The sequence below is a fragment of the Cherax quadricarinatus genome, chromosome 34, assembly GCF_038502225.1.
Source record: "Cherax quadricarinatus isolate ZL_2023a chromosome 34, ASM3850222v1, whole genome shotgun sequence".
NCBI lineage: Eukaryota > Metazoa > Arthropoda > Malacostraca > Decapoda > Parastacidae > Cherax > Cherax quadricarinatus.
Window position 1 is genome coordinate 2,988,956 of NC_091325.1, and position 15,104 is coordinate 3,004,059.

At 42.1% G+C, this 15,104-nt stretch overlaps 2 protein-coding genes across 4 annotated transcripts in view; both read right to left on the reverse strand.

Moving 5' to 3' along the window:
* The window catches only part of LOC128693724 (V-type proton ATPase 116 kDa subunit a 1), a 120,562-nt gene that overhangs the window by 49,200 nt on the left and 56,258 nt on the right, over window positions 1-15,104 (reverse strand). The gene's annotated exons all lie outside the window — the stretch shown is intronic.
* LOC128693727 (uncharacterized) overlaps window positions 6,982-15,104 on the reverse strand; it is a 37,653-nt gene continuing 29,530 nt past the window's right edge. For all 3 annotated transcript variants that reach the window (XM_053783559.2, XM_053783560.2, XM_070091121.1), the window contains one exon: window positions 6,982-11,044. In XM_053783559.2, coding sequence (XP_053639534.1) covers window positions 10,292-11,044 — 753 coding nt within the window. In that variant the 3' untranslated portion in view covers window positions 6,982-10,291. The remainder of the gene's footprint in view (window positions 11,045-15,104) is intronic.

The following is a 15,104-nucleotide window of genomic DNA, read 5'->3' on the forward strand; positions in this document are numbered from 1 at the left end:
AGGAAGGGCAAAAGGGAGGGGTGAGGAGGAGGAGGAGGAGGAATGGAAAAAGGGGAGGATGGGATAGGGGAGGGGAGAATGGGGGGTAATTAGGTTCGGTCTGAGGAAGAAGACCGACAGGGCTAATTCCTCAGACCAAGAGCCTCTTCACCACGCCAAGGAGCCCCCCTTGAAGAGGTTTATGCTTGGTAGAGATACGAGGTAGCCAAAGTTGGATACGGAGAACTAGGGGGTGAGACGTATCAAATTTTCGTATAGCCTGTAGAGCACTAAGGGAGTCTGAGACTACCACAAATGATGACACAGGCATAGATGCGATACAAATAAGTGCTGCAAGAATGGCATACAATTCAGCAGTAAAAATGCTAGCCGAAGATAGTAAATGCCCTCGCACGACGCTGTCCGGAAACACTGCTGCGAATCCGACACAGTCTGAAGACTTAGAGCCACCTGTGTACACAGTGATGGCATGAGAATGAGAGTGGAAGTGATCAAGAAAAAGAGAGTGGGAAGCCACCGTAGGCAGTTGGGCTTTCGAGCAAGGGAGTGAGAAAGAACAGACCCGAATAGCTGGAACTTCCCAGGGGGGTAGGGAAAAGTGAGATGTTACATGAACATATAAAGGTGGTAACTGAAGGGACGACGAGCGAATGTAGGCGAAGAGAAAAGGGACGAAGCAAACAGGGGCGGCGAACAAATAAAGAATGTCTACTAATATCGGTGACCATTCTATAAATGGAAGGATTGTGGAGATCGTGAGAGCGTACATAGTAGCGAAGGCAATGGGCATCATGGCGATCAGACAAGGATGGAACATTTGCTTCTGTATAGAGGCTCTCAACAGGTGAAGAGCGAAAAGCACCAAGGCATAAACGTAATCCGTGGTGATGTATGGGGTTAAGGCTAGAGAGAGTAGCAGGAGAGGTAGCTGAATAAATCTGGTCACCATAATCGAGTTTCGATAAAACGAGGGCTGAATGTAGGCGAAACAGAGTTCGACGATCAGCTCCCCAGGAAAGATGAGCAAGGGTTTTAAGAAGGTTTAGCCGGCTGTGACAAGTTGCCTTCAGAGAGGTAATGTGAGGTTTCCAGGATAACCGACGGTCAAAGAGAAGGCCTAGAAACCTGACTATCACGTTCGGGGATTTAAAAAAAAAATCCCCGAACGTGATACAGTCAGGTTTCTAGGCCTTCTCTTTGACTGTCGGTTATCCTGGAAACCTCACATTACCTCTCTGAAGGCAACTTGTTACAGCCAGCTAAACCTTCTTAAAACCCTTGATACAGTCAGGCCTAGAAACCTGACTGTATCACGTTCGGGGATACGGGAGCCATAGATATACAAAGGATGATCGGAGATGACAGAGCGTCTAGTGAAAGTAATCTGGTGAGTTTTGGTACTGGAAAATTTAAACCCATGCGTGGTGGCCCAAGTGGAAACACGGTCGACCGCATGCTGGAGAGAAACGACAATGACAGTCAGCGCCTGCACAAGCAATAGCGAAGTCATCAACATAGAGTGATGACCAAATATTGGGTGGAAGAACAGAGGCCAAATCATTTATAGCAAGGAGAAAAAGCGTTGTGCTCAGAACACATCCCTGAGGGACTCCTTCAGCTTGGACGAAGTCCGGGGAAAGCACATTATTGACTCAAACACGGAAATGTCTGTCAGTTAAAAAGGTCTTGAGGAAGGATGGGAGATTGCCTCGGAGGCCTAAGGAGTGGGCCTGGGCCAAAATATTATACTTCCAAGTTGTGTCATATGCCTTCTCAAGGTCAAAAAATATGACAATAACTGAGTGATTATTCACAAAGGCATTACGAACATATGTATCCAAGCGTAGTAAGGGGTCTATGGTAGAACGGCCCTTACGAAAGCCATATTGACTAGCGGAGAGACTGTTGTGTGTCTCTAAATACCACATTAAACGTCGATTTACCAGACGTTCCATCACTTTGCAAACTGCACTAGTAAGAGCAATGGGACGATAGTGGGAGGCATCATGTCCTGTAGTACCCGGTTTACGGAAAGGGAGAACAATGGCAGATTTCCACAACTGGGGAAGAACTCCTTGTGCCCAAATAAAATTGAAGAGGTGTAAGAGGACTACAAGGGATGACTGATGTAAATGTTGTAACATACGAATATGAATGTTGTCAGGCCCAGCTGCCGATGATCAGCAAGCTGAGAGCGTTGCCTCCAGTTCCTTAAGTGTAAAAGGTACATTATACTGTTCTTCTCTGAGAGAAGAAAAGTCCAAGGGTACTAACTCTCTGGCAGACTTTGAGGAAAGAAACGAGGGGCATAGATGGAGCCCCTGGGAAATACGGACCAGATGAGTGCCAGTTTCAATGGCAATGTCAAGAGGGTTTGCTACATCAACACCAGCGACCCGTAGAACAGGAGCCGGGTCAGGAGAGTATTTACCACTCAATTTCCTCACTTTTTTCCAGACTGCACTCATAGAGGAAGCAGAGGTGATGGTGGAAACATAGTCTCGCCCGCAAGTGCGTTTAGCGTCACAGATGACACGGCGAGCGATCGCACGCTTCTGCTTAAAATCAAGAAGTCTCTCATCGGTTCTACTGTACCGGTACCTGCCCCATGCAGCATGTTTCAAACGTACTGCACGAGCACAAGCAGGAGACCACCAAGGCACGCACTTCTGAGAACGCCTCCCTGAGGTTTGGGGTATAGAATGAGAAGCTGCGGCATAAACTGACGTCGAGAAGAGGTGTAGGAGCTCATCGTTGGAGGATGAAGAAGGAACCTCACTAAAAGCAGAGAGTTTTGAGTAAAGGTCCCAATTTGCCCGATCAAATTGCCAGCGAGGGCTACGGAAAGGTGGTGAATAGGAAGGTGAAGTAAGAATGATAGGAAAATGATCGCTGTCATGTAAGTCCGGTAGAACAGACCAGGTGAAGTCTAGTGCAGTGGAGGAAGAGGAGACTGATAGATCGATGCAAGAGAGAGTACGAGTACGAGGATCAAAATGGGTGGGAGTACCCGTATTTAAAACATGGAGGGGGTGAGTGGCGAGAAAAGCCTCCAACTGGATGCCACGTGAGTCACAATGAGACCCCCCCAGAGGAAATGGTGGGCGTTGAAATCACCAAGTAACAGAAGTGGCGGTGGTAAGGATGAAACTAGAAAAGCAAAACCTGGGATAGAAAATGCTCGAGGAGAGAGATATAAAGAACATATTGTATACCACTTATTCAAGTGGATACGGGCTGCAGTGTAATGCAGCGAGCTATGGACGAATAGTTGATAGTACGGAATATCATTGCGTAGAAGAAGAGCACTTTTATTAAAGGTCCCATCTGAGAAAGGATCCGAAGAATACAATAAATTATAGCCTGAGATAGGTTGGAAAACAGCCGAGTGTAATTTTGGTTCTTGTAAGCAAGCACCAACAGGGGAAAACCTGGAAAGCAACAGCTGAAGCTCACCCCGATTACCCGAGGCCGCGGATATTCCACTGTAAATAGGCCATGATTGGCAATACCAGGAATCCATAGGGAAGGGCACCTACGGACTAGAGGGGTTAGAAAAGTCAACGTGTGGTGGCATTGGAAGGCGTTTAAGTAGCGAAGGAACGGAGCGTTGCGAAGAGTGGAGTTGTGGAGATGGAGGAGAGGGAAGAGAAGGAACAGGAGGTGGATCAGTGTCCATTGAAGGTTTAGTCTCTGCAATATATTCTGAAATGGCTTCAAGTGTTTCTGAATTCAAAGATGTATGGGAGACAATACTGGAGGTAGGAGGAGGAGAGTGAGTAAAGATTGGGACAGTAATGGACTGTACTAAAGTAGAGGGGGGATGAAAGAGTGTAGGGGACTCGAGAAGAAGTGTGGGAGGGGACAGAAGATGCAGAAACCTGGGAGGTGGTAGAAGAGGGAGAAACTTGGGAGGGGATGGCATAGTACGAGGAGGAGGGTGAACCTCCACACTTGTAATAGAGCCAGATAGAGGGGAAGAACTAGGTACAGAGACTGGAAAGGTAAAGTGCGGAGGTGGAAGAAGGGAAGGAAGGGGCAATGAAGATTTGAGCACTGGGTTTTTTTTTGGACTTCTGAGAAGTAGAGGGGCGATTGGTATTAGGTGTCATACGAGGTCTTGTCGATACTGGGGCTTGTGAGGAAGGACGTGAAGATGTGAGAACAGACTGAGTTGTAGTCGGGATGTCAGAGCCAAGGACAGCAAAAGGATTAGATGCCGGAGTGGCTATGGGAGGGGTAACAACAGAGGAGGTTGCAGAAGATGGGACCCCAGAAGTGGGGGGATGTTTTGAAACACGAGAATAAGAAACATGGGGTAGTCTCCCTTGGAGGCGGAGATGAGTAACTGCCATAGCATAAGGGAGACCTTCTGCCTCTTTGATGCAACGGATTTCACGTTCATTTAAGTAGACCTGGCAACGGCGGGAGTACGAAGGGTGAGCTTCATTACAATTAAGGCAAGATGGAGGTTGACTGCAAGATGTATTAGAATGGTCGTCGGCACCACAGACTGGGCATTCGGCCATAGATCTGCAATATTTCGCTGGGTGACCAAAACGCCAGCAATTTCTACTGTTGCGGTGTAGGTATCACCTTTCGAACTTGTAACCGATGTCCCGCGACATATACAGAGGACGGGAGTTCTCGGCTGTCAAAAGTTAAACGAGCCACATTGCAAGGGTAACGTCTCCGCCCATGGGCAGGAAGGACATAAGTGTCTACTTTGAGGATTGGGAGATCCTGGAGTTCCAGCTGTTCAAGAATGTCATTGCCACATGACTGGAAATTCTGTTGGACTATGGTATGGGGCAGAATGACAGTACCACTACAAGAATTGAGAGAAAGATGTTTTTCAATAGTGATAGGAGTAGTATCGATATTTGAAAGGAGAGAAAGATCATGAGCTTGGGTAGCATTCTGGACAGTGACGATGCACGTACCGCTCTTGAGAGCATGAAATGAAATATCTCTACCAACATGACGCAGGAGCGCTTTGCCAATACTATGGTCAGAAAGGTAGGCAGAAGAAGTCGGTCTTAAAGTAAAGAATTTAGTCCATTTTGTGGTCCAAAACAGAGCGTGAAGAGGGAGTGCTTGACGTGTCGGTCTTTTCCGAGTAGAATGGGAAGGTAACGAAGGAGCATCATCAGGAGATTGACATTGGCGTTTAGGAGTAGGACCGGAGTTGGTCTGGCGTGAAATGGGCGGCCAATTCGAAAATTGCCGTACCGTAGAGGGAGAAGCCGGAAGCATAGTCAAAGGAGAGCGGAGTTCAGACAAATCAAAGGAGTCAGTCGAAGCCCCAGTACCTGAAGCGGGTGAGGAAACAGCACCAGCAAGAGGTACAGGGGCATCAGGAGTGTCCGAAGAGTGGTCTAAACACAAGGCAGGGTCAGAATGGGGTGCGGTATCAAGAAGGGGCCCGGGGGTAGTGGGTTCATGGATTGGGTTCTCCATGGTTAGGTTACTCCTTTGCTTTTTGTTTTTAAGAAAAAAAAGAAAGAAAAGAAAATAAAAATAAAAAAAGAATAAAAAAGGAGGGAGCATGGAGGAATAGTTCCCAGGAGGAATGAAAGGGCCGGAAATCTCCCTTCGCGCCCAAGAGGACCTCAGCACCGCTAGTAGCGCAGATGCAGCATGGAACCCGTGCCATACCCTACCCTTCGTGCCAGTAAACCAGCAATCCGGGATAGCAACCTCACATCTGCCAAGCTACCTCGGTGGACAAAAGAGAGGGCGGCCGGATATCCGCCACAAAGCATACCTCCTTCGGCCACCACCCCCGAAATCCGAAAGGTGGCTTCCAGAGATACACCCGTCGCCCGAAAGACACCCAAAGCTACTCCGGGATACCGGAGAGGGATCGGGACATCCCCAGGCGATCCAGATTCCACGGCAAACTACGCCACCGCCAAGAACCTCAACGGAATGGGATGGACCCCGGTATCCTTTCCTCTACCTAGGAATTAGCGCGCCTGTGGGAGAAATCCCAAAGGCCAAAAAGAGGAAGGGCAAAAGGGAGGGGTGGGGAGGGGGAGGAGGAAAGGAAAAAGGGGAGGATGGGATAGGGGAGGGGAGATTGGGGGGTAATTAGGTTCGGTCTGAGGTAGGAAACCGACAGGTCTAATTCCTCAGACCAAGAGCCTCTTCACCATACCAAGGAGCCCCCCTTGAAGAGGATCTGAAGAAATAACATCCTTGGTTATGAAAAATCCCATGGGCTTGGCCTTTCAGTAGATACATGTTTTTTGTCATGAAAGCATGGTTAATTTGGGGCCTTTATGAGATGTTACTCAGAGCAAAATTATCCCAAAATACCTCATGGATATTTCCCACAATGATATTCATATCAAGGTCTTTACCTCTGCACAAACCCATTAAAACTTTCATAAAATACGTAATGCATTGGTAAGTACTTCAAATAAAAACTAGTATGTACAATATTATTATAATCAAGGAGGAGCACTAAACCTGTAAGATTATGCAGTGCCTGTGGAGGGGGGGGATGTGGAAGGTATTCAGGCTTAATTCAGGGAACTGGAGCACAGATCCAATGCCCTAGATCATGAGCCCCTCACCAGCATCATACAAAATAATAGTTTTCTTCAATTACAAATTCTATTGTCAATCTTAACATTTACTACAATAACTTTTCTAAGATAATATTTATGTTCGTTATTATAATCAATAAGTGCTAAGTCCAGAAGGGTCACACAGCATTATTATTATTAAAGACAACTCAAATATGCTGCCTGCTAATTTATACTGTGTTGAAAGATGACTATAGTACACCTCAAACTTAAGACCTAATTCTTTTATATTTTACAAGCACTGAATGACCCTTCTAAGTTTTATTCCTTAACATTATTTTAAGGCTTTTTTTTATTTGATTTTACATCTCTAAACAAGCTTTATGACTAAAGTTTATTATGGTATTAACAAAATGCTTAACCCATATAGGTAATTTAATGCTCTCAGTTTGTGTTCTCAAGTAATTTTTATTTAGACAGTGCAAGGCCAGAAAGTGATAAGAACAACTGCAGAGAGGAACTTGATAGAGACAGCAAATTTATTCGAGTAATTGGGTCAACAAGGCCATTGTGTGGGTGAAATGAGATAGGACACTGTAAGAGGCCTATTTGGTTCTTCCATTGGCCTCTTTACACTAGACCTGTAACCTAACTTGTTTTACATGAACAGATCACAGAAGGACTGGCAGGGCCCTGCTCTTTCAATTCACTCACACTTACCTCGCTATACTTGTATAAATTTCCTTGTGTATACCTTTATATTGACTAATTACATTCATGAGAGAGCACTAAACCTGTAGGGTTCACACAGTTCCTGATTGAAGAAGCCTGTCCACAAGTGAAATGTCTAATGTTTCTCTCTGCAATTGTGTTTTTTCACCAAATACTACACCTATTTTCTCAAACAATTCCTTTGATCATATTGAAGGGAAACCAGAGTTACATACTTGTATGGTACTGGTATTATTATTATAATAAAAAAAGAAGCACTAAGCCTACAAGGGTCACTGATAATATGCAAGGTTTATGTGGATGAAAAAAATTTTGCCACTTGTTTTATGCACAATATCATTTGAGAAAAACATTTTGTTTAACAAATAATAGTGGTAATCTGGAACAAGAACTTTTGATAAATTATAATTGTAGAACATTTTCTGACATTAAATTGCATTACTCCAAGACAGAAATCTCAAGTTTTAATTTGGTAGAGAAATCATAACACTGAAGTATTGTAGTAGTGAAATAATAATCAATGTATTTATCACATTATATGAATCTGCTTGCAATGAAACAGAGGAAAACTTCAAATAATAATAAAAAAAAAAAATGATCACTACTGCAAGACAAACAAAATGGGAATGTATAACCACTGATACTTGCTTTACAAATTTAGATAGTAGTAACTTAAGTGCCACATTGAAGTCTCTATTAACTTCTTCCTTCAGCAAGGGCCACAGGAAACAGCAGCCAAAATATAAAATAGAGCAAACATCTAAGTTTTCTAATTAGATCCGAATTTTTTATGAACAATTATAGAAGTAATGAAGTGAAAATGCCTTTTTATCAAAACATTCTAATGGTCTACTCAACTACAATACAATACACATATTCAACCCAAGTTCAAAGAATTTTTTTTTTTTTTTTTACATCTTCAGAATTTTGAAAAGTAACTTAAATGTATGGATAAGCTACATATAAGCCTGCTGTAATTTCTTGCACACCAAATAATTAAATCACGAACTTCTATTCAATGATATACAGAATAATTTATTACATACCAATGACCAAATCAAGAGCTTACATGGTAAATTGGTTTATTTTTTAAATGAACACAATACATATATACAATATTATTTTGCTGTATTATCATCAGATTTCCCCCCCCCCCCCCATAAAAAAAAAACAGGAAATGATCAGCACTCCTGAGCATAATGATCTAATAAACAAAATGAAATGGGGAAAATACATTCAACACATCATAGTCGAAATTTTTCTAGACTAAAAACTTAACCTATACATTATAGCATGTATGAATTAAGAAAAGGTAACTATATAATTTCCTGAGTAAATCAACACGACTGGATAACTTCCTGAGAAAATCAACACAACTGGATAACTTCCTGAGTAAAACAACATAACTGGATAACTTCCTGAGGAAAACAATAAAACTTGATAACTTTCTGAGTAAAAGAACACAACTGTTAAAGAATCAAAGGAGAAAGTGAGAGAGGTAGGGGTTACTGAGGGAAAGAGAAAGGGGCCAAATGCTAGTGCAGGAGAACGGGGCAAAATGCTAGCGAACGAGAAAGGGGGCAAAGCGCAAGTGCGGGAGAAGGGCACAATGCTAGTGAGGGATAAAGGGAAGGGGGTAACAAAGTAAGCCTGTGTGGGGTAGTGGGGAGCAGCAGAATACATAAATATGTACTTGATACTTTGATCTCAAAATGAATCCCTCTAGCTACTAACAAATTATAGGAGAAAAATTCTATTTGTTCAGGTAATGAATGCTTTATGTTTTTCCAGTGAAACTGATGTTTAAAAAAAGGCAGTTAAGCAATCATAACCAAAACAAGGATATTGCATGTCTACATAAAATTTGTACTAATATGGCTACCAGTCTTAACACACTGGCAAATTCTCACGCTTACTCAACAAATTTGTAATCTAAGTGTTTCAAGTGAAGAGAATGACTTACAAGAAAAGGTCAAGCAAGAGCCAATACCTTGTTATTATATAGCCATTAAGAAAACTGAAATGAAACAAATTTGTTAATTGTATTTCACATACATGCAAAATACGTAAAAACAAATTCTCATACGACAAAATTGCTCCCATGCACCAAAAAAATTAAATGGTATATCAGTAGTTTATTACTGGGTGCATGTGAAACTAACAAAACTAACCATTCACTTCACCCATCCTTACATCACATGGTACTTCACTTGCCTTTACATCATTTGGTACCTCACCCACCCATAGATCATGTGGCATCTTCCCTTAGAATATTTGGTAGTTAACTACCAATAGGTCGTGTGATACATCATCCATCCATAGGTGAAGGGACCTGTTTTTCTATACAATACAGTACTATTTTTCTGAGTTTGCCAACAAAAGGGCTTCAGTTTGAGACCAAAATTTACTTTATATATATTAAGATTATATTACTTTAACAGAATAATATAATCAAACTAAACACAAAAGGGTCTACTTCACTGAAAATACCCTTTAGTTTGTAAAGTATAATTTAAACATAAATGGCTGCTCACCGGGTAATGGCAAAATTTTTAGAGAGGTTATTTAAGTGCATACTTAATCACGAATGTCAGACCCTAAATTTCCAGTGTCAGAAATTGAGCAGAACCCTCAAATAAATTGTTTAAAATATCTATGCATGGTTCAGCACCTCCACAGTTCAACCAGTGCAGGCATTCTGATCAAAATTAAGATACCATACTCACTAAGTGTGTTTAACCAATTTTTTTTTTTCACAAATTCACATTCATTAATAAGGCTTTATATAAATTAGCTAATGCTGTGAAACATACAGGTGACCTTTAAATCCTAAACTAATACAGTATCTGGACTAGAAAATAATATTCACAGATTACTTAAAATATAAATGAATTGAACAATTAAGAAAAAATTACAACGTACTTCCAACTAGCACAACTCGTCACAAGAGGAGTTTCCTTAGTAAGGGTTACTCACCGGTGCTGTTTAAAGCGTTATTTCAGTCATTACCATTTTTCCAACAGTAGTTAGCATTTAATTTTGCTTAACTGTAGGGAAGGAGGATAATGCCATTGTTTTGAGGCTGGAGAAGAACTAACCATCTGTGCACAATCCTGATTACAGATGTCAGTAAAATCATTTTGGCCTAGTGGGCCTGAAATCTGCTTGTGACAAGTATCTGAGGTTCTAAGAGATTCAGGTAAAATGTGATCCTGATCCACTTGCATCCCACTTTTCACTTCAATATAAGTCTCTGTTTTTTTGGCTTTCCCATTTAAATCATGAGAGATTTTGCATTCATTGTTAATTATGATTTCTTGTAAATTGTCTTCATAGTTATGGACAAATTTTGAGAGGAACATGATGAACTGTTTCTCATTCCTGTATCCTTTCATCAGGAATAATACATACATGTCAGCATAACCACAAACTTTGAAAACTTTCTTCTTAATTTCTTTGATACCTCTTGAGGTTGTATGCATTTGCAGAAACAGCCGATTGAAGGGTGGTAGTGTAACAAGCAGAAGAAAGACAACTGTCATGGCAGAACACAGGATTATTACTGCTAGCCACAGCCAGATTATGACAAATATTTTCTCATAGAGCTCCATCAGCATTAGATGACATCCCAGGTGATCTATTCGTGCATTGTTAATCAAGATCTGACGATCAAGTGTACAATTAGCAAATGGAGGAAATGTGCGTGAAATCTCATCGGTAAAGTACTCTGGATCACGGTCAAATGGATATGCATCATAAACCAACCTCAGAAAGCGACCCTGAAAACAAATTGGCTTCAAATACTTTCAGCACTATTAAATACATGTGCAAATAAATCATAGCTCCAGACTTTCAACCATTATACTGATGAGGAAATGGTATGGTGATACCAACAAGATGTGGAAAAAAGACACTTATGTACAATTCAGGACATTTATTAAAGGAAACGTTTCACCACAAGTGGCTTCTTCAGTCCTAATACAGAGAAAACTAAGAAAACGCATATATATAGTGGCAGGAGTCAGGTGAAGTGACGCGTGGGTAGAGGTGGTAGTAGTAGTAGAACTAGTGGAACTAAGGAGGTGAGGTTAGAGAGGGACCTGCTGACTTCATGTAACAGCAGTTCCCAGGATGGGTAATATCCACTCAATGCAAAACGTTTTCTTTAACAAATGTCCTGAACTGTACATAAGTGTCTTTTTCCACATTATACTGGTCTTTAGCCCTTCAACTGTGAAACTGTTGATCTGTGCATTTCTGCTAGCACTGAATATTTTTATTTTTTTTTTTTAAACAATGAGGGCAATTTTCTGTCTTATAAGACATAAGTAAGTGTGTGTGTGTGTGTGTGTGTGTGTGTGTGTGTGTGTGTGTGTGTGTGTGTGTGTGTGTGTGTGTGTGTGTGAGAGAGAGAGAGAGAGAGAGAGAGAGAGAGAGAGAGAGAGAGAGAGAGAGAGAGAGAGAGAGAGAGAGTGTGAGAGAGAGAGAGAGAGTGTGAGAGAGTGTGAGAGAGTGTGAGAGTGTGAGAGAGTGTGAGAGTGTGAGAGAGTGTGAGAGAGTGTGAGAGAGTGTGAGAGTGAGTGAGTGAGTGAGTGAGTGAGTGAGTGAGAATGAGAATGAGAATGTCTACTTCAATGACCTTCTTCATCTCATCCCAGAATCACATGCATATGCAGACGACTGTACACTGACATTCACTTATCCAAGAGAAGAAATGCCAGGTGCTCTAAGCTACATCAATCACCAGCTGAGAGCTATATCAGCTTGGGGAAATAGATGGCAAGTAACATTTGCACCTGAGAAAACACAAATGATGATCGTCTCTAGGCACCATGATGGTAATGCTGGTGCAGTGGTAAGGATGAATGGGACGATGTTGGCACCTGGAGAAGAAGTTGATATCCTTGGGGTGAAATTTGACTCCAAACTAACCATGAAGAACCATGTTGTAAATCTTGCAAACAAGGTAGCCAGGAAGCTTACAGCACTTCGCCGTATCTCGCACCTGCTTGACAGTAGGGGTTGCAAGATCCTGTACGAGGCACAAGTACGCTCACACCTTGAGTATGCTCCACTTTCTTGGTTTGCCTGCCCCCCCTCTCATCTGCGACTGCTTGACAGAGTAGAAAACAGAGCAAGACGTCTCATCTCTCGCCTGGACCCATCCTGGATAGATCTGTCATTTCAGCAGAGCCTTCAACATAGGAGGGATGTGGGTGGCCTTACTGTTATGTACAAGGCCAATATTGTCAAAATACCACACTTGGATCCACTTCAAGGACAGCGTGAAACAAGCTTTTATGCCACAAGACGGGCAGAAAGCAGCAACTTCACTCTGGCTGTACCCTTCTCCAGAACATCACTCCATCTGAGATCATACATACCCAGGATGACTCGAGTATGGAACACATTCGTACAGCATAATGATGTCAACGAGATAACGTCAGTTGATCAAATGAAAATGCTGGCCCACAGATGGCTCCAACTTCATCCTGTTCCCTACTTGTATTTCTCATAACAATAAAAATGTTTTCAAATGAGCTGATGTAGGTAACAGCTCTTAGCTTGCCAATAAAGTTAGGAATCCTTAACCTGTAAATAGCTGTCAATAAAGCTAGGGATACTTAACCTTGTCAAACCCTGTGTAAAAAAAAAAAAAAAAAAAAAAAAAAAAAAAAAAAAAAAAAAAAAAAGAGAGAGAAAGAGACAGAAAGAGAGAAAAGAGAGAAAAAGAGAGAAAGAGAGAGAGAGAAAGAGAGAAATAGAGGGGAAATAGATGGCAAGTAACATTTGCACCTGAGAAAACGCAAATGATGATCGTCTCTAGGCACCATGATGGTAATGCTGGTGCAGTAGTAAGGATGAATGGGAGGATGTTGGCACCTGGAGAAGAAGTTGATATCCTTGGGGTGAAATTTGACTCCAAACTAACCATGAAGAACAAGGCAGCCAGGAAGCTTACAGCACTTCGCCGTATCTCCCATCTGCTTGACAGTAGGGGTTGCAAGATCCTGTACGAGGCACAAGTACGCTCGTACCTTGAGTATGCTCCACTTTCTTGGTTTGCCTGCCCCCCCTCTCATCTGCGACTGCTTGACAGAGTAGAAAACAGAGCAAGACGTCTCATCTCTCGCCTGGACCCATCCTGGATAGATCTGTCATTTCAGCAGAGCCTTCAACATAGGAGGGATGTGGGTGGCCTTACTGTTATGAACAAGGCCAATATTGTCAAAATACCATACTTGGATCCACTTCGAGGACAGCGTGAAACAAGCTTTTATGCCACAAGACGGGCAGAAAGCAGCAACTTCACTCTGGCTGTACCCTTCTCCAGAACATCACTCCATCTGAGATCATACATACCCAGGATGACTAGAGTATGGAATACATTCGTACAGCATAATGATGTCAACGAGATAAAGTCAGTTGATCAAATGAAAATGCTGGCCCACAGATGGCTCCAACTTCATCCTGTTTCCTACTTGTATGTCTCATAACAATAAAAATGCTTTCAAATGAGCTGATGTAGGTAACAGCTCTTAGCTTGCCAATAAAGTTAGGAATCCTTAATCTGTAAATAGCTGTCAATAAAGCTAGGGATCCTTAACCTTGTCAAACCCTGTGTAAAAAAAAAAAAAAGAGAGAGAGAGAGAGATTCTATTACATACGGCTGCCCTGACCTAATCCCATTTATTCCTCTCCATTGAAACTCTCCCACCCCCTTCAGCTTCGTTTCACTTAAAGCCAGGACATCCAGCTTCTTCTCATTCATATAACATCCACAATCATCTCTTTCTTATCATTTGCACAACATCCACGCACATTCAGACTTCCCACTTTGACAATTTTCTTCTTATTCTTTTTATATATTTTTTATTTTTTTTCAACAAGTCGGCCGTCTCCCACCGAGGCAGGGTGACCCAAAAAAGAAAGAAAATCCCCAAAAAAGAAAATACTTTCATCATCATTCAACACTTTCACCACACACATTATCACTGCTTTTGCAGAGGTGCTCAGAATACAACAATTTAGAAGCATATACGCATAAAGATACACAACATATCCCTCCAAACTGCCAATATCCCAAACCCCTCCTTTAAAGTGCAGGCATTGTACTTCCCATTTCCAGGACTCAAGTCCGACTATATGAAAATAGCCGGTTTCCCTGAATCCCTTCACTAAATATTACCCTGCTCATACTCCAACAGATCGTCAGGTCCCAAGTATCATTCGTCTCCATTCACAGCTATCTAACACGCTCATGCACGCTTGCTGGAAGTCCAAGCCCCTTGCCCACAAAACCTCCTTTACCCCCTCTTTCCAACCCTTTCGAGGACGACCCCTACCCCTCTTTCCTTCCCCTATAGATTTATATGCTTTCCATGTCATTCTACTTTGATCCATTCTCTCTAAATGACCAAACCACCTCAACAACCCCTCTTCTGCCCTCTGACTAATGCTTTTATTAACTACACACCTTCTCCTAATTTCCACACTCCGAATTTTCTGCATAATATTTACACCACACATTGCCCTTAGACAGGACATCTCCACTGCCTCCAACCATCTCCTCGCTGCTGTATTTACCACCCAAGCTTCACATCCATATAAGAGTGTTGGTACTACTATACTTTCATACATTCCCTTCTTTGCCTCCATAGATAACGTTTTTTGACTCCGCATATACCTCAACGCACCACTCACCTTTTTTCCCTCATCAATTCTATGATTAACCTCATCCTTCATAAATCCATCCGCCGACACGTCAACTCCCAAGTATCTGAAAACATTCACTTCTTCCATACTCCTCCTCCCCAATTTGATATCCAATTTTTCTTT